This window comes from Pristiophorus japonicus, chromosome 1 (assembly GCF_044704955.1).
Source record: "Pristiophorus japonicus isolate sPriJap1 chromosome 1, sPriJap1.hap1, whole genome shotgun sequence".
In the NCBI taxonomy this organism is placed as follows: Eukaryota; Metazoa; Chordata; class Chondrichthyes; family Pristiophoridae; genus Pristiophorus; species Pristiophorus japonicus.
In genome coordinates, this window is record NC_091977.1 from 112,409,378 (window position 1) to 112,429,058 (window position 19,681).

General features: G+C 44.0%; 1 protein-coding gene across 4 annotated transcripts in view; it reads left to right on the plus strand.

The window, feature by feature from the left end:
- LOC139265521 (transducin-like enhancer protein 1) overlaps positions 1-19,681 on the plus strand; it is a 140,314-nt gene that overhangs the window by 94,022 nt on the left and 26,611 nt on the right. For all 4 annotated transcript variants that reach the window (XM_070882546.1, XM_070882554.1, XM_070882563.1 and 1 more), the window contains 5 exons: positions 9,021-9,140; positions 11,692-11,745; positions 14,828-14,980; positions 16,713-16,845; positions 17,194-17,378. In XM_070882546.1, coding sequence (XP_070738647.1) covers positions 9,021-9,140; positions 11,692-11,745; positions 14,828-14,980; positions 16,713-16,845; positions 17,194-17,378 — 645 coding nt within the window. The remainder of the gene's footprint in view (positions 1-9,020; positions 9,141-11,691; positions 11,746-14,827; positions 14,981-16,712; positions 16,846-17,193; positions 17,379-19,681) is intronic.

A 19,681-nucleotide genomic window follows, 5' to 3' on the forward strand; every position in this document is an offset into this window, starting at 1 on the left:
CACAGAAGGAGGATCGTGTAACACCTCACTTTATTTACAAAAAAGGGCATTGGGGCCGAAATTGCCCACCACTGAAAACGGGGTGCACTCACCCGGTTTCTAGTGTTTTTACCACTGCGATGGATGAGGTGGTCTCTTGAGCGAAATTCCGCTCTTTGTTTTTTTTATTTTCGGCGGACCGGAAGTGGCTCATTTTGGGGGCAGATATGCGGCGATAAGCACACTAGAGGAGCGGAAGTGGGGGGCCGGGTGTAGTGGCCGTCGCTGTCACTCATCAGCATAGCGTGATGATGTCATCACGGCGCTGTGTCACCACAGTGCTCCCCTTCACTTAAAGGGGAGAACCTGCGCGATTTTTCAATTTCGGTCCACTGGGCCACCAAGGTGGGTTTCGGCTGGGCCAGCGGCCTAGCACCCAAGAGGGGGTGCCAGGCTGCCTGTTGGCGGCCCGGCCAAACCCGGGGGCATAACTGTCAGTCCAGCATGGCAGTCGGCCAACAAAAAAAAATATGGGAGCAGTGGCAGTGCGTCCTCCCCTTTAATGGGAGCCGCACCGCCATTTCAGAAGGCTACAGCCTCATGGCACCATCTGAACAAAGCAGCTTTTGGCACCATCCAGTGGGAGGAAGATTTTCTCGGCAGACTTTTGCCGTTGGGGGGGGGGGGGTGGGGGGGAGGGGAAGACATCAGCGGTGCGTGCTCTGATGACGCACTTCGGACGGATCAGCAGCAGCAGAGCAGTGGAGGGGGGGGGTGGGGAGCTAGTCACCGCCGGGATACCGCAGGAGCGGAATTTTGATAATGGCGGCCATTACACGAAAAGTCAGCGGCCATTGCACTCCACAGCATGGCCGCCGATTTCCGATGGTAACAGGCCTTAAGGAAAGGGGCAATTTCAACCCCATTGTATTTCACACCTTTGTCTGCATTTGTCTCTTGTAAACTAACTAATGTAAATCTCACGCTTAGTTGCAAACCTCAGTTCTTGGTTTGGGACCTCCATTAGCTTGAGAGAACAGTATATGTGTTTGACCATAAAGTGTGAGATTCAACTGATTGTTGTGCATGCAGATCTGCTGAAATCTCAAGGCAACAAAATTTGTTCTTAATGTAACTAAGGAGAGGGAAAGCTGTCCATGCATAAGATTTTTATATTATACATCAATGATTTAGACTTCAATATAGGGGGCATGATTAAGAAGTTTGTAGATGATGCAAAAATTGGCCGTGTGGTTGATAGTGAGGAAGGAAGCTGTAGACTGCAGGAAGATATCAATGGACTGGTCAGGTGGGCAGACATGGCAAGTGGAATGCAATCTGGAGAAGTGTGAGGTAATGCATTTGTGGAGGGCTATCAAGGCAAGGAAATACACAATAAATGGTAGGATACTGAGAAGTGTAGAGAAACAGGGACATGGAGTGCATGTCCACAGATCCATGAAGGTAGCAGGACAGGTCGATAAGTTTGTCAAAAAGCCATATGGGATACTTCCCTTATATTAGCCGAGGCATAGAATATAAGAGCAGGGAGGTTATGCTAAAACATTAGTTGGGCCTTTGGTGGAGTACTGCGTACATTTCTGGTCACTGCATAACAGCAAAGATGTGATTGCACTGGAGAGAGTACAGAGGCGATTTACGAGGATGTTGCCAGGACTGGGCAATTTGACCTATGAGGAAAGATTAGATAGGCTGATAGGTTGTTTTCTTTGGACCAGAGGAAGCTGAGGAGAGACTTGATTGAGGTGTATAAAATTATGAAGGGCCTAAATATAGTGGATAGGAAGGACCTATTTCCTTTAGCAGAGAGGTCAATAACCAAGAGGTGCAGATTTAAAGTAATTGGTAGAAGGGTTAAAAGGGAGTTGAGAAATCTTTTCACCCAGAGGGTTGTGGGGAGCCTGGAACTCGCTGCCGGAAAGGGCAGTAGAGGCAGAAACCCTCATCGCATATAAAAAGTACTTGGATATGCACCTGAAGTGCCATAACCTACAAGGCTACGGACCAAGAACTAAAAAGTGGGATTAAGCTGGATAGCTCTCTTGTGGCCGGCACAAACACGATGGGCCGAATCGCCTCCTTCTGTGTCATAAACTTAAATGATTCTATGATTTTATTTCACCCATTGTTTTCCATGGGGGTTTTGTCAGCCAGTCCCCATGCAGTACCCAACGTAGCTTTGGGGGATGGGGAGAAAGAGGAGAATCCTTGAGTGAATTGGAAAAGTTAGTACTGGAGTAGTAGTGGTGGTGGTTGTGGGGGGGGGGGGGGATGTTGGTCAGAGACCTCCCTGCTCATCTTGGAATAGTGTGATGGACCTTGTAGATTACGGCACTTCAGGTGCATATCCAAGTACTTTTTAAATGCGATGAGGGTTTCTGCCTCTACCACCCTTTCAGGCAGTGAGTTCCAGACCCCACAACCTCAGTTGAATAGTCACTTTTACAATATACCACCCTCACTACCACATTGAAGTGCCTGCCTAGATTATATGCTGAAGGTGCAAATAGACCTTCAACCCAAAACCTTCTGACTCGGAAGGGATTGTGCTGCCAATTGAGTCAAGCTGACCAATATGAATTGCTTGAGTGGGCATAGAAATGGGTAATGAGTCGATCCCTGGTCGGTTCTGAGTTCGCTTTTCTCAGCTGGGGGGAAATGTAGAGGTATTATAGCTGTTAGACTGGGAGAGGGAAAAGGTAAGACAAAGTTCCAACACCAGATCAGTTAGACATTCTTGCATTTAGGATTGCTGTAGTTGGGGTTATAGGGACTGCCGTCCCTGCATTGACTCCTCACATTTTTGTGTGTCACAATTGTGCCATTGAGATTGGGGAGCCTGGTTTAACAGTGGAAGCCGGAATGTGGACATAGGTCTCCTGTTATCTAAATTACAAAAGCGCTAACTTTGTAATCCGCTATCTAATGACTTGTATTGCACGAGTTGCATTTGTGGCTTGTCAGGTGATGGCAGCATCAGGTCCAGTTGTGATAGTCCCCCTCGTAGGAAAGCCTGTTGATATTCCACTGTCTCACAAATGAAGAATGGCATGTGGGCAAGTCCCGGATGATGACTGGTGCATGTGGAACCTTGGTCCGAGCGTGAATCTGCACCTTCAGGAAAGAATGGGAGAACATTTGGGATGGTGGAGAAAGAGTTTTTGTGTTGGAGCTGTGCAAAGCAATAAAAACGTATTTTGAATTTTACACCTGGAGCTACAGGATAGATGTTTCAGTGAGACATGATAGCTATTCAGTAGAATTTGAATTTCATTGGTATCAGATATTATGATAAGACTAATTAGTTTTGATGTCCTATATGTTTTCTTGGCATAATCTTCCAATTACTGTTTTGCAATTGTTGGCATAATAAATTGCTGAACTGCTATTAAAAAAAAATCACTGGACTGCTGAGAGAAGAAAATTTAGCTTGTAGTTTGAAGAATAAGTTAAATGTGCAAATTAACAACAACAACTTGCATTTATATAGTGCATTTAACATGGTAAGAACATTCCAAATTGCTTCACAGGAGCCTTATCAGATAAAATTTGACAACGATCTACATAAAGAAACATTAGGGCAGGTCACCAAAAACTTGGTCAAAGAGGTAGGTTTTAAGGAGTGACGTAAAGGAGGGGAGAGAGGTGGAGAGGTTTAAGGAGGGACTTCCAGAGCTTGGGGCCTAGGCAGCTGAAGGCATGGCCGCTAATGGTGGAGCAATGAAAATCAGTCATACGCAAGAGAATTGGAGGAGCCCAGAGGGTTGCACCGCTCGAGAAGGTTACAGAGACAGGAAATGATGAGGCCATGGAGGAATTTGAACACAAGGAGGAGAATTTTGAAATCGAGGCATTGCCAGATCGTGAGCCAATGTGAGTCAGCAAGCACAGGGGCGTTGGATGAACGGGAGTTGGTGCATGTTAGGATATGGACAGCAGAGATATGGTTTACAGACGGTGGAAAATGGGAGGCGAGCCAGGAGAGCATTGTAATAGTCGAGTCTGGAGGTAACAAAGGAATGGATCAAGGTTTCAGCCGCAGATGAGCTGAGGCAGGGGTGGAGATGGGCGATATTACAGAGGTGGAAGTAGGCTGTCTTGATGATGGAGAAGATATGGAGTTTATCTCTGGGTTAAATAGGATGCTGGGGTTGCAAACGGTCTGTTTCAGCCTCAGTGGCGAGGGAGAGGGATGGAGTCGGTGGCTAGGGAATTGAGTTTGTGATGAGCACCAAAGATAATGGCTTTGGTTTTCCCAATATTTAATTGGAGGAAATTTCTGCTCCTCCAATACTGGACAGGCAGCGTGACAAACCAGAGGCAGTGGAGGGGTTGAGAGAGGCGGTGGTGACGTAGATCTGGGTGTCATCAGCTGACATGTAACACATTCAAAAAATAACACATCTCGCCCATTTCATTGTCTTTTAGAACAATCCCTGCAGGATTTTAATCACAAAACAAGTTGAATACTTTGGTCAAGTTATTAATACTAATAAAGTGGCCTGGCTTTTATGAGGTGCTTTGCTCAATGAATTTGAACTATGTGATGGTTTTGAAGTTATGCCTATTTGACATTGTGAACGGAATTAATGCCATCGGATCATTGCCCGGCCTACCTCAAAATACTCTGACCTAGCATGAAATGAGAAGATGTCTGGTCTTGAAGATTAAGTGCATGTTGTAGCCAAAGCCTGCCAAAGCTGCATGATTTTGATAGACTGCAGGGAATTTTATAAGCTGGGCTCTAAATCTTGTTAATCCTAAGGTCAAAGTTGTTACATTAACAAAATAGGCCTAAAGCAGCATTCATAAAGTACTAAGCTGTAATGTGCTATAAAATGCCAGAGCACTTAATAAACTTTTTATAACCAAAAATGGTTCAAAGTTGAATTTGTGAGCTGCATCAAAAGCTCACTCTCCTTTTTATGCCAGACTAATTATATTGCTACTATTTGAGGTTCATAAACTGTAATACCTTGGGAATGGAGGGGTAGATCATTTGATAATTGTAACATGCACTTAGCCCACAGCAGTTCCTCTTGCATTGCCCCTTGAGATGATCTATAAGGTTTCTGTCATTGAAGTTTCTTACCAAAGGGGGGTTTCAGTTCTAGTTAGTAAATTATAAATACTGGCCATCCAACTTGCTAGTTATCAACGGCAAATTATTCTGCACTATACTTGCAATAATGTCACAATTATTAATCTTTCAGTGAACGTTATCAAGCTTCAGTCAGAGTGAACATCTTGGCAGTCAACATCTGCCAACTAACTCCGATGCTGTCAACACATGAACTGAGCAAAACCACCCTGTAATTTTCTTAAATAAAAGCCCTGGAATGATTTCAAGGCAGAAATCTAATCATTGGATTCAGATGGCAGTTCTAAACCGCCGAAGCTTCAATCTTGCGGTTCAGGGCATCGCCTAAACCTCTCAATTAGATTAATACCTCGTAAATGCTCCCTGGCATCAGTTATCCTCTGTGTTCTCCACAAAATGTGTAAGGATTTGCATTGTAGAACTTTAAATGAGCTGCCCTTCTGTTTGTGTGTCAGTGTGTGGGTTGGGGATGGGGCTGAAGTTCACAAACAATATCATACTGGTTGCAGAGTTCCGTTTTAAATGCACAATAAGGAAGATTGCCCCTGGAAATGAAATGAAGTGTTGTCAGGATTCCAGAAGGCTGTGCCTTTTGGCTGCAAACCAGTAGTAAAGGTTACACGGGAGGTTACACTGGATTAAATTTCATTGGAGTCTTGTACAATTTACGTGAGACCTCTGGCTGTTCTTTAGCTTGACTGACCGTGAATAAAAGGCAGCTTAGTATTCGCCTTGGAGGAGCATTTGCTGAAGTAGGCAGAAGGTTTTAGAAGTTGACAGAATTGGGCTTGAAGTGTTCTGCACTCTTATTGTTTCTTCTGCTTGTAACTTTAGCTATACTGTACTGGAAAACTGCATTGGCAGCTTTATATTTTAAAGGAAAGCTTTTATTTCCTTTCGTGAGCCTGGTTCTTAAATAGCTTTATCACACGTGTGAGTGAGAATCTGTCCTGGCGAAAGTGTGAAATATTTCTATTATATTTACCATCTCAGTAAAATAGAAAAGAAAAGGGGAAGTGCTCAATGCAGTGAAAACAGCATGCGAATGTCATCTGGCTCCGCATTATCCTCTTGTTTTAACTTCTCAAAACAAGAATTATTTTTTCACACAACTTGTTCTACATTGTTCACATCCTTTAACACATCACTGAGCAAATTGCCCCCTTGGATATGCTAATCCAACCCATTTCTTTAAATGACTCATTGTTGCATGAGAGTAGATGAGAACTGTGGATGTGTTAAATTGTACCATGTGACGGCTGAAACTTTGACATTGCTTAACATATAGGTCAGCAGTTAGATGTAAAATGCCTTTTGGATATGCATTGTTCTAATTCAAAAAATATATACAAATGAAGATTGAAACCGGACATCTGTCTTGCTATAAACCATCCTCTTTAGCATTTTTCTGCACGTGGCAATGTAATTAGAAGCTGTCTTTATATTGGGCCTGAAATTCCAGCCTCCCTGGGTCCGTACGGAGTGTGTACGAACCCAGGAAGACATCACAAAAGCCGGTTTTCGGCACACACTGCGCATGCGTCGAAAACCATTTTTTCAAACCTATCAAGTTCTGGCTTGACAGATCGCACACATCTCGGCAGCAAGGATATTCGCATGGGCAAGATTGCGCTATTTGCCCATCTCTTGCCCAGCGAATATCCTTAAAACTCTTGTACCTGGTAAAAGCAGGCGCATAGCCTACTTTTACCAGTCTAAGAATTTAAAAACATATTTAAAAAAAAAATTTCAAACACATTATGTTTAAAAACCCTGCCCACTAAGGTAAGTTTATTTTAAACCTTAATTACAAAACTTTTTTTAAAAATCGGGAAAAAAATATTTTTTTTCTAACTTTAATTTCAATTAATTTTAATTGTGAGATGTGTTTCTTATTTTTTATGTTGCGTTTAGTGTGTTTTTTTTCTCATTAATAACAATGAGAACTTGTAGATACAGAGTTCTCATTGCTATTAATGAGAATATTGTACCTGATTGGTTGTGCAATCACACGTGATTGCTCCTTCTGCGTTCGAACCTTGAGGACGGGAGCGTGCTTCGAAACGCGGGAAGAGAAGGCCTCCCAACCAGAATTGCAGGCACATCCGGGACCACCAGGTAATTTCATAAAAATTCTCGGGTCAGAGGCGTTCGTCCGTAAGAAGCCTCCAACAGGAATTTCAGGTCCATTCACTTATTAAAAAATTCAAGCTGAATGACCTACTCCTGTTCCTATGGGCTAGAATGTTCATAAAACCCGCCACCGCCGAATTGCCACACAAAAAAATCACTAAGGTTCTTAAATTAACGCCGGTGAAAAATTGCACAAAATAAGGAAAAAATACCACCCGGCGAGAAAATGGATCTTACACGTAGATTCTCGGCATATAAACAGTCCTAAAATAAAACAGTCTGTTTACATTTGAGGAATAGGATTCCATTTTTTTTGTGTGTTTAAAAGAAAAAGGAAATCCTTAAACACGATCCTGGGCAAATTAGGTGGTTCTTAATCAAAATGGGCGGGAATTACTCAAATTTAGACCAAGGCTGCCATTGGGCCGAGGGAGGGGGAAAACTATGCACACACTTTTTTTTCCAAGAAACAAAAAATAAATCAGAAAACATTCTCGACCCTTTTTAACTTAATCGCTGCAAAAGAACTATAAAAAAAACTCTTTAACTTACCTTTCTTTGCAGGGCTATTTACCGATCGCCCAGCTCCGGCTGCTTTTCATAGGTGTATTTTTTGATCTTATTTACGGGTCACCACTGAGCCCAAATTTGGACGGTAGCGGTTTTTTCGGCGGTGAAAGCCGGCAGTCCACTCCCCAGCGATATTTCGATACTGCCGGCGGAACTCTCTATAAAATGGAGTGGAAATTTCACCAGGTGGTTTTCCGCCGAAAACGAGCAGTGTCGCCAAGAAAACCGTGCAAATGGAGTGGAAATTCTACCCCATGTTCCTAATTCACATTCCAAGACAGCGGCATTCTGTGCGCCTGCTCCTGATGTTTATATAGGTATATTTGGCGCTCTTATTCTGGTGCAGAATAATAACCCCTTTTTTTTTGAGTCTGAGAGTCTGCTGCCAGGATTTAGTACTGTAAACTCAGGGAGTCAGCTCACGGATGCAAGGCTTTTGGACTTAGAATTAATACCAGGCCATTAAAAAAGCAGCTATTAGGTTGTTTTTGTTATTGTAGGGAATAATCTTTGGTTGTAGTTGTTATTTTATGTACCAATCTGTGATTAGCTTATCTTTTGCATGCACACCAGTCACACAGACTGGAGCTATATTGTCACTGAGACTTTGTTCTTCCACCTCTGAAGACATTACATCATGATGTAGCATGTTAATCCAATGCCTTGCTGTATACCTGTGAATTGGAAGACTGGTTTGAAATCCCCACTGCTGGGACTCTCACTCCTCCTTTAATTAGTCATCTGACTCCAGACTTGTATTGCCACTTTTGCATTATTATGAAGTGGAAAAGTGGCAAAATAACTGCAGACTTAAAAGAGAAATGTTGGCTCTTATTCCCTGAATGGTTGGTGTTTGGCAAGAAGCTACTGTAAACAAGCTGTCAGACTTTATAGGTTAGGCAGTAAAATCTTAATTAATGAGTAATCTTAAATGCTTGTTACCCACGAGTATTTTGTCAGCAGTTTACTCTGCAGGTTATACTTTTAAAATATAGTCTTGAAGGTTCAGTGGGGGTGGGGTAATAGCTCTATTTATTTTTCAACAATCATCCTTCTTCAATACCTTTTAACAAATCGTTGAATTGCTAAGGGTATCAAATACCCTGTAAATACTGTATTTATAATATATTTGTGTTTAGTATCATAAGCATTCCTGTGGTTGCATAGGGAAATTGGAAGGAATTTTCTTTTGAAAGCAGCTGTTCTGTCTTCACAGAGTAATTCCCTGTTGGTACCCGACGGGCTGCGAGGCACAGATAAGCGCAGGAATGGGCCTGATTATTCGAATGATGTGAAGAAGAGGAAGGTTGACGATAAGGACTCCATGAGCCACTATGTAAGTGCATGCGGTCCAGGCTTCAGAAATATGCAGGCTTGTCTTCAAGTGCAGTCATTCAGAAGCTAGCACTTTTTTGAGTATATCTACAAGGGTAGAAGATTGCTAATGGTTTATAAGAACATAAGAAATAGGAACAGGAGTAGACCATACGGCCCCTCGAGCCTGCTCTGCCATTCAATAAGATCATGGCTGATCCGATCATGGACTCAGCTCCACTTCCCCGCCGCTCCCCATAACCCCTTATCCCCTTATCATTTAAGAAACTGTCTATTTCTGTCTTAAATTTATTCAATGTCCCAGCTTCCACAGCTCTCTAAGGCAGCGAATTCCACAAATCCACAACCCTCTGAGAGAAGAAATTTCTCCTCATCTCTGTTTTAAATGGGCAGTCCCTTATTCTAAGATCATGCCCCCTAGTTCTAGTCTCCCCCATCAGTGGAAACATCCTCTCTGCATCCACCTTGTCAAGCCCCCTCATAATCTTGTACGTTTCAATAAGATCACCTCCCATTCTTCTGAATTCCAATGAGTAGAGGCCCAACCTACTCAACCTTTCTTCATAAATCAACCCCCTCATCCCCGGAATCAACCAAGTGAACCTTCTCTGAACTGTCTCCAAAGCAAGTATATCCTTTCGTAAATATGGAAACCAAAACTGTATGCAGTATTTCAGATGTGGCCTCACCAATACCTTATATAGCTGTAGCAAGATTTCACTGCTTTTATACTCCATCCCCTTTGCAATAAACGCCAGGATACCATTGGCCTTCCTGATCACTTGCTGCACCTGCATACTATCCTTTTGTGTTTCATGCACAAGTACCCCCAGGTCCCGCTGTACTGCGGCACTTTGCAATCTTTCTCCATTTAAATAATAACTTGCTCTTTGATTTTTTTTCTGCCAAGGTGCATGACCTCACACTTTCCAACATTATTCTCCATCTGCCAAATTTTTGCCCACTCATTTAGCCTGTCTATGTCCTTTTGCAGTTTTTTGTGTCCTCCACATACATTACTTTTCCTCCCGTCTTTGTATCGTCAGCAAACTTGGCTACGTTACACTCAGTCCCTTCTTCCAAGTCGTTAACATAGATTGTAAATAGTTGGGGTCCCAGCACTGATCCCTGCGGCACCCCGTTAGTTACTGGTTGCCAGCCAGAGAATGAACCATTTATCCCGACTCTGTTCTCTGTTAGTTAGCAAATCCTCTATCCATGCTAATATATTACCCCCAACCCCGTGAACTTTTATCTTGTGCAGTAATCTTTTATGTAATACCTTGTCATTCGGCCCATCATGTCTGCGCCAGCTCTTTGAAACAGTTATCCAATTAGTCTCACTCTCCATCTCTTTCCCATAGTCCTGCAAATTTCTCCTTTTCAAATGTATGTCCAATTCCCTTTTGAAAGTTACTATTGAATCTGCTTCCCCCATCCTTTCAGGTAGTGCATTCCAGATCATCATAACTCGCTGCATAAAAAAATTCTGCTCATTTCCACCTTGGATTTTTTGTCAATTATCTTAAATCTTCAGTTGCTGACCCTTGTGCCAGTGGTAAAAGTTTCTTCCTATTTATATGTTTTTTTGTTGAAACTCTTGGAGTTCTGTATGTGTATTGGATATGCACTTGGAAGATCATAAGTGATGAGCGAAAGCGCAATCACCTATACAGCTTTTTGAGGGAGAACCTCGGAGGTTATTCTGCAATTTGGACGGCTATGAGGGAGGAGGAGAAGGGTGCCAAAAGAACCTAGGGTGAGCGACACGCTGGCCTGGATATTAACGGGGGTAGGCGGGGGGCAGAGTTTTGGATGGGAAATCCCGAAGTCTGGGTTTCCCCGCAAGCTGTGGTGTTTTAACAGCGTGTGCCTTTTGGCCCTGACAGCTTCCCCGCCCGGAGGTCAGCCTGATAGGCTTGGCTTCCAATCAGGCGGGGAGCAGGCTGTAGGACCAGGTAGGGGGGGTGTCTAATCCACAATCCCGGGGGCCTTTGTATAAGACAGGAAGTGTGATTGGGGGGTGCTGCTCCTCCTGACCCACAAGCAGTGCTGTGATGGCACTTACCTTCTCCCCGGTGGTGTCCTCGCCTCACATCAGCTGCCGATTTCCCGAGGTCTTGGAAACCCGCCGTATACTGTAAAACCTGTGAAGCAGGTTAAATCAGAGCTGCCAGCCTCATTAAAATATTTAAATTGCCAACCCGCTTCCTGGGAGCGGATTGGCTGCCCGCCCCTTGTCCCGCCTCAGTTGAAAGTGGGCAGGTTGCAGGCGGGTTTCCAACAAGCTCGGAATTTTCCATGATTTAACCCCCCTCAGATGCACCCAATTCCACATGCTCACTCTTTAAAATTCCCCATGTTATTTCCAAAGCTTCCTCCTCCCAGTGTTTGCCTATAGTTCGAGTTAAACAGTTCTCTTTGTATATGATGAATACCTGCTATGTCATAATGTAGCAGTCAGGCTGATCAAGCCATTATTCCTAACAACTTGGATGGTAATTGGCCCACTTGCATTAAGTTTATCTGAAAATATTTCTCTTGTTTTAAAGGATAGTGATGGGGATAAAAGTGACGACAATTTAGTAGTGGATGTTTCTAATGAGGTTTGTACTTTTTTTCCATTGTGTGTTGCATGCTGTTTGATACTTTACTAAAATTAATGACCTTCCTGCAATGTTTAAATATTTTTTGTGATGAAAGGATACTAGATATAAAACTCAAAAGTTATTTAATATTTCCCTTAAAATAATAAGCAGTGGATTTTAATACAAATGTGTTAAGCATTGTATATTATCTTCACACAGCGTAATTTCAAGGCCCAATTTTTCCCTCTTCCACTGCACCGCCGAAGATGCTGATTTATACTGAGCAATGGTTCTGTGGGTACTGGCAGCCCAAGTACCCAAGACTTTTTGAATGTTAGAAGGCTATTTGACTATGGAGGCCATTGCAGTGGAGCTTGATCCTGTTCTCAGTTGATATCCACACACAAGCAGTTTTCGGCACTTGATAGCCACATGAGCAGGAACCCTGACTGAGATTTACCATCCACCTTTAGCTCCAGGCGCTGATGTCAGTTGTGCCATTGCTGAGATCGGCAAATTATTCAGCACAGGCCAGGGGCCAAACCTTTGAACTTCTAGTCTATAAAACCGTTTGTTTTACCCACCATTGTTAGAGCTCTAATGTAATCTTTTACACTGGTTTTGTTTTTCCACGCTTGTGGAAAGGCATTGATTCTACCTGGAAACTGTGCTCTTCAGAGACTTCCCTTTCTGTGTATCACAATAAAACATGTACCAGTTTATAAATCATGGCAGGCAGCTGTCCTCTTAACCATTTCAACAATGTTTCATCTCACCTTGTGCTGCGCTGGCGGGCAGGTGGGGCCAGGGGAATCAAAAAGCCTTCTATGGAACAATGAGGTGGAGGGCTTAAACAGACTCACAGCCTCCCTTATCTGTACTTTTCTTTGCATGTTGGATTTTTTATAAGTTTATTTTACTGAAAGCTAGTAAGAGATCTTGTTTGATTTTTTTTTGCTCTCTATGGTGTGGAAGATATCTGTACTAACTATTGGAATATTTTCCTATTTGGGCGTTGGTGCCAAAATCTAGTCTGTTCCCTCGTCTCCCTTAGCCCCAACACAGAGGACACCCTTCCTTAAACTGCATCAGTGTGATTTATCCACTTCCCCTTTCCCCTGTCAGCTATCTTTATGGCCATTGAGTTGGATTCCTAATTTGTGCCTAATTGCAGGTAGTTTTTCACTGTGAATCGGCACCCAGTAGGAATGTTTTTGTTATGTTGATTGAGGGATAAATATTAGCCAAGACACAGGATAACTCCCTTGCTCTTCTTCGAAATAGTGCCATGGGATCTTTTACGTCCACATCCAAGAGACGGTGCAGCACTTCCTCAGTACTGTATTGGAGTGTCAGCCTAGAGTTTTGTGCTCAAGTCCCTGGAGTGAGACTTGAATCCACAACCTTCTGACTCAGAGGTGAGAGTCCTACTCACTGACTCACAGCTGACACTCATAGGTTAATTTTCACCTCAGGTTCCAGACATTAAATGACATTGGGGTCGATTTTGACTTTGTGCCATTGTGTAAAATGGGTGATACTAAATCAGCAACCCGTTTTACATCTCACCCAAATTTTATTTCCATTGACTTCAAAATCTACCCCAATGTGTAAGTGCCTGTCACCTGATGCATGTGCAATAATGCAGATTATCTCGAGTGACAATCATACAGCTTTTTGATGCAGGTTCCAGGAGCTCGGGCTGTTGCTAAAGTTTCCCTCCAAGACTTCATACCCACATATAGGGCCCAAGTTTCCACACGATAAAAAACGGGCGCCCCTCCAAGCTGGGCGCCAGTTTTTCGCGCCACAAAGTGCACCTAAAAAAAACCTCCGTATTCTCCACCTCCCTGCAGGTCCTCTGGCCCTCGGCGCGGCGCAGCAGGAGCTGTAGGGGCCGGAGCTAGGACCCTGCGCCGAAAACAGTGCCGGAAGCTCTGCACATGCGCACTACAGTGGGCACGCAAGTGCAGTAGCTCCAGGCGCCCGAAACTGTATGGGAGGGGCCCGAAGCACGCAGCCCCCAGCCCTGGCCGAATGGCCTCACTGGGGCTGCGTGAATAAGGCTCCTCCCACGGCCAGCTCCTGCTTCCTGCCGACTCCCGCTCCTGCTTTCGCCCCCCCCCCCGACCGGACCGGACCCGACTCGACCCGCCTGTCGCTGCCGCTCCTGCTTCCCCACCGCTCCTGCTTCCGCCTCCCCCCACCCCCGACCGGACCGGACCCGACCCCGACCTGACCTCCCTCTCCCCGACCTGACCTCCCTCCCCGACCTGACCCTCCCTCCCTCCCTCCCTCTCTCCCTCCCTCCCTCTCTCGCTCCCTCTCTCGCTCTCTCTCTCCCCCTCCCTCTCTCCCTCCCTCTCTCCCTCCCTCCCCCTCTCTCCCTCCCTCCCCCGCCGACCCAAACCGAACCTCTCTCCCCGACCCGACCCAACGCCACCTACCTCTGGTGCTGGGGACGGGCCCTGCCCGAAATCTCGGGCCCGGCCCGTTCAGCCTTCGGTCCCGACGGCAAACCGCTTCCTAAAGGCCTGCCTGAAGAACTTTCACACAGGTAGGAACATGGTTTATTTAATCTTTTCTTTGCTTATAAATGTTTATTCAGGTTGGATTTATTTGTATAATATTTGTATAAGTATAACTAAGGATTTATTATAGAATTTAATGACTTCCCTTCCCCTCCCCCACCTCGTTCTGGACGCCTAATTTGTAACCTGCACCTGATTTTTTAATGTGTAGAACAGGTTTTTTCAGTTCTACAAAAATCTTCACTTGCTCCATTCTAAGTTAGTTTGGAGTACGTTTTCACTGTGGAAACTTTGAAATCAGGCGTCAGTGGCCGGACACGCCCCCTTTTGAAGAAAAAATTCTGTTCCAAATTAGAACTGTTCTACCTGACTAGAACTGCAGAAAAAAAAATGTGGAGAATTGCGATTTCTAAGATAGTCCATTCTCCACCAGTTGCTCCTAAAAATCAGGCGCAAATCACGTGGAAACTTGGACCCATAATGAGGAGCATACCAATGATAAGTACAGCATTCCAGTTCCTCATAATGTAACTACATAAATAACAAGAATGTGTTGTATCTGTGTTTAGGACCCATCATCGCCAAGAGGCAGTCCTGCTCATTCACCACGTGAGAATGGCTTGGATAAATCTCGCCTACTCAAGAAGGATGCTTCCAGTAGCCCAGCTTCCACAGCATCTTCTGGCAGTTCCTCATCTCTCAAATCCAAAGAGCTAGTCCAAGTGAGTATCAGGTGTAACCTTTCTCATTTAAATCATGCTAGAAGTTGCACAAAACAGTTTTTTTACTCCATAAATTTAGCAAATTTATGTTTCTTATAAATCTTTTCTGTTCAAAAGTATTTTATGACTTTTGTTACATGTAACGAGTTTGGGCATCCACGCATAGTTGTGATTTTTCAACGATTTTGCATATGTTGGCAACATAACCACATTCTGTTTAGAACAGGGAATAAAACATTCTGTAAACCGTTGTCTTGATATTTGGCTCTGGTGATAGTTGAAATAAATCCCACTGAGATGAAGTATTTATGTACTGTCAAGCCCTGAAGAGAATTTTTAAAAACAGCATGAATTAATGCCCAATTAAAATAGTGTACATTTGGTTGAATAACTGTTTATACTGTTCGAAGTCTTGATTCTAAATAAAACTAGGAAGTAATTTATTATATACTGGCAGTTGTAATAGAAGCCTTTAGCAGCTTGGATAAGTTCAACTGTTTCACATAGCATCAGGTCCAGATTTAACTCTGCGTGCTGATGTTATTCATTAGTTCACGTAGTTAAGCTTGGTTTTGAAATAGATTTTACTGTCCATAGAATGCGCTAACATTGTTATCAGAGATGCCTGTGCATAAGTTGCTGTCTTTGCTTTTACAGTTACAGCAAGCTTTGTAAAACATAAGCTGCACACACATGCAGGGTTTTATGACCTATAAACTTGATTGAGAGAAGGCAGCTGGGTGCTGAGATGATCATTGTTTGCCTGGCCTAAAGACACATACGTGCAACCTGCAGCAATGAGCCAACTGCACAATATTTTGTTTTATTTTATTTTACAACCAGAGGTTTTGCCCAAGTAACATAATTTCAAGCTTTCAAAATAAACTAGCCTTCTGGATTCCATTTGTAATCTAATCTGAAATCTCAAAATAGCTGGGAAGTATCCATTCAGTTACCTACACAGGTCACCCATGTAGTAATAGGCTTGTTGTGTAAATTTAAATCCTGATTTTACTACTGCTAATTTTTAATGATCATTTCAGAGATTTTCTCTTATTTCTTGCAGTCTGTTGTGGATATGTACAAGCATACATTATTGTCAAATGTGATTTACGTTGTTTCAAAATGTTGATTAATTTTCCCTCCCTTCCCAGTTCATGGGGCCACTATTTCCCCATTGCCCCCTCTCTCTTTTGGTCTACGTTGACATTGCTTGTTCCCTTCCTCGATCCCATTCAGAGTGCCACACCAGCCACCTTTCTATATTGCTCCTGGCTCCTACCTGATGCTGCTGTGGAAAATTTGAAAGCTGCTGCACAATGCAAGCAGGAATTCTTGATCTCTCAACACTGAGATCAGGAATTCCCAGCAGAAAAAAGCATTGTTCCATTACTAAGAGCACGAGCAGCTTCAGGTAACCATTTTTATGGATTTGTGGCCGGAATTTTGCCGTGGAAATGACTAGTTGTAGCTGGTTTGCCCATTCTGAGAATGGGCCTAATTGTGCTTCTATAGCTGAAAGCTTTTGGGTAGCCTGGTTGACTTTTTCCTCTCTAGCCCAGGACTGCTGAGAGCAAGAACGTGTTACTTATATCCTGGTTGGGAGCTCTGCTTTTTTTAAAAAACAGTTTGTACTTATTTGATGCACATGTTATCATATAATTGAAATAATATATTACAGTTGTTATTGTAATAAATGTTAATGTCTACTTTAAATATAACCTTGATGCAGCATGAAAAGGCTGGCACTCCTGTGATGAAATCCAGTACCCCAACTCCACGAGGCGATGTGCCAACTCCAGGCACAAGTGCTACTTCAGGACTGCGTCCAGGCCTCTGCAAACCTCCAGGGATGGACCCATTAGGTAACCAATCTGTAATCTATGTTTCTTTGTTTATAAATGGTAAAACATCTAATAAAATTACACTTCCATTCTTAGAGTAGTCATGTTGGTATTCGAAGACCAATTTGAGAAGGGAAAACTGCAAATCTACATATTTGTCATGTTAATTTAAATTGTCGGCACTTTAAGCATATTTGGTAGCTCTGTATTTTATAAAAGCCATTGTACTTTTGTGATTAGTTGCAAACTGTGCTGCCAAGATAAATATTTTAATAACTGTGTAGTGTAGATTTGTCTTAGAATCTGAAGCATAATCCATATTGGGCAAATAATAAAATAAAGTAACCTTTTCTCACAATTATTTTACAGCCTCGGGATTAAGGGCACCCTTGGCAGTGCCAGGACCTTATCCTTCACCTTTTGGGATAGTGCCTCATTCTGGCATAAATGGAGACCTGAACAGCCCAGGAGGTTATCCAGGCTTGCATAATATCTCACCTCAGATGAGTGCTGCTGCAGCAGCAGCAGTAGTTGCCTATGCACGACCCCCAATGGTAAGCCACGTACCACACATATTCATAAAGTTAGTTCTCTTCATTAATAAAAAAGGCAAATAAGATAATAGGCAGCAATAGTAGAGGAACAGACTACAAATCAACAGGTTATATTCTAGTAAGATGTTTGTCAGATCCCACTTGGAATACTGTGTGCAATTTTGGTCACCAAATCACAGGAAGATTATTGCCATTAAAAAGATTTAGAGGTGAGCACCAAAAGTGATTCTGGGTAGAGTGAACTTTAGTTGTAAGGAAATGTTGAGAATATTGGCAAAGTTTTCTTTGGGAAAATGAAGACTTCAAGGTGGGCTGAGTGAAGTTTTTAAGATTATGAAGGATGTTGCTAAATAACAATAACAACTTGCATTTATATAGGACTATTAACATAAAAAAACACCCCAAAGCATTTCACAGAGGTGTAAGGAGACAAAAATGTCTGCGAAGACAAAGCAGGAGGTGTTAAAAGGAGCTGACCAAAAGATTTGGGAATAAGTTGGATTTTAAGGAGAGTCTTAAAGGAGGAGAGTGCGATGGAGAGCGGGAGGGATTTAGGGAGTCAAATTGAATGTTGGGCCTCGGCAACAGAAGACACAATGGTCGATGGTGAAGCAAAGAGAGGAGGGATGCACAAGAGGCCAAAGTCAGAGAAACCAACATTTATCACCTGGAAGTTCCGCCCCCGGCGTGGAATTCAACCCTTCCGCCCCTCAACAGAGGCGGAGTGCTATCGGAGACGCTCCGGGTCCATTGAAGAGCGCTCCTGGAGCGGTAGCATGGTGCTAAATCCCACGCCGCACTCCGGAGCCCAGCTCCCCACCGGCAACGTCAATTAAAGGGGCAGGCCACTGCGCGCTCTGCAGTCCCCTTGGCGGCAGCCACTGGGCCACCAGGGAGGCCCTCAACCAACAGCCAGGCACTCATAACAAGGCGAGGCGAGGGCCACCATTGTCGGGCCGACAGAAGAGTCAGCCAACAGAAAAATATGTTAGCACACATGCAAACGGCCTCCCCTTTTAAGGGGCACCCCGGCGGCAGATATCTGCTAGATTCGTGTCCCACGAAGCTGCCGGTGACATCGGCCGGTGCCATCCATGCCGCTCAAGGAGCAATTTCCCCCGTGGGATGCAAAGGGGTCAGTGCACACAACATGCTCCAGCCTGGGGCGTATATCACAAGGTGCAGCACTAACGACACAACACCCCTCCAAACCTCTGAGGCAATTTCCCCAGAGGTGCTATTGACCCCTTCCCCAGGGCGATAACCTCGTTGCACACCATTAGCACCTCCTGGAGGCACTAATGGGGCTATAAAAAAAGGACAATTTCACTTCCAAAGTGTTATGGGAGGGGTGGGGTTATGGGACTGGACGATGTTACAGAAAAAGGGAGAGACAAGTCCACAAAGGGATTTAAACACAAGGTTGAGAATTTTAAATTGGAGGTGTTGGGGAACCAATGAAGGTCAGCAAGAACAGAAGAGATGTGTGAGACCAACTTGGTGCAGGATAGGATATATGCAGCATAGTCTTGGATGAAATGAAGATCACCGAGTATGGAGGAAGGGAGGCCGGCTCAGGGAACATTGGAATAATCACATCTGGAGGTGACAGGCATGGATGTGCGTTTCAGCAGCTGACAGGCTGAGGCAAATGCTGTTACGGAGGTTGAAGTTGACAATCTTTGTGATGGAGAGGACATGGGGTCAAAAGCTCAGCTCAGTGTCAAATCGGGTTGTGAACAGTTTGGTTGAACCTGAGACAGAGGGGTTGTAATCAGTGGCAGGGATATCTGTGACTGGGATCAAAGACGATAGCTTCAGTATGCTGGGAAAACTATGGCTCATCGGAGACTGGATGATCGACAAGCTGTCTGACAACAAAGGGGCAGTGGTGGATCTAGAGAGGTGTTGGGGTGCTTGTACGCTGGTTCACAAGACAATCGGATGCATATCTGGGCAGGGAAGAGATTCGGGAATGTGGTGAGAAGGTGGTTAGGTTGGATTTATCGTGAAGACTGAATGGAGCAGAAGAGCAAGTTTTCAGTGGGGGGGGGGGGGGAGGGGAATCTCGGAAACTTGGAGGTCCTGCCAAATTTAATGGCAGGACCTCATTATCATTTTTTATACCCTTTCCCAGCGGTAGTTGGCCAGCTTGACAGCCTGCCGGTCAGGAAAGCCAGCGGTAGAATCCAGCGATCCCCGGTAGTTGGGTAATGGTTGGGGGTGGGAGATCGGAGCACGGCAATTGGGAGTAAAAGATCAGGGCATGATGTGGGGGGGGGGGGAATAGGAGCACCACAATT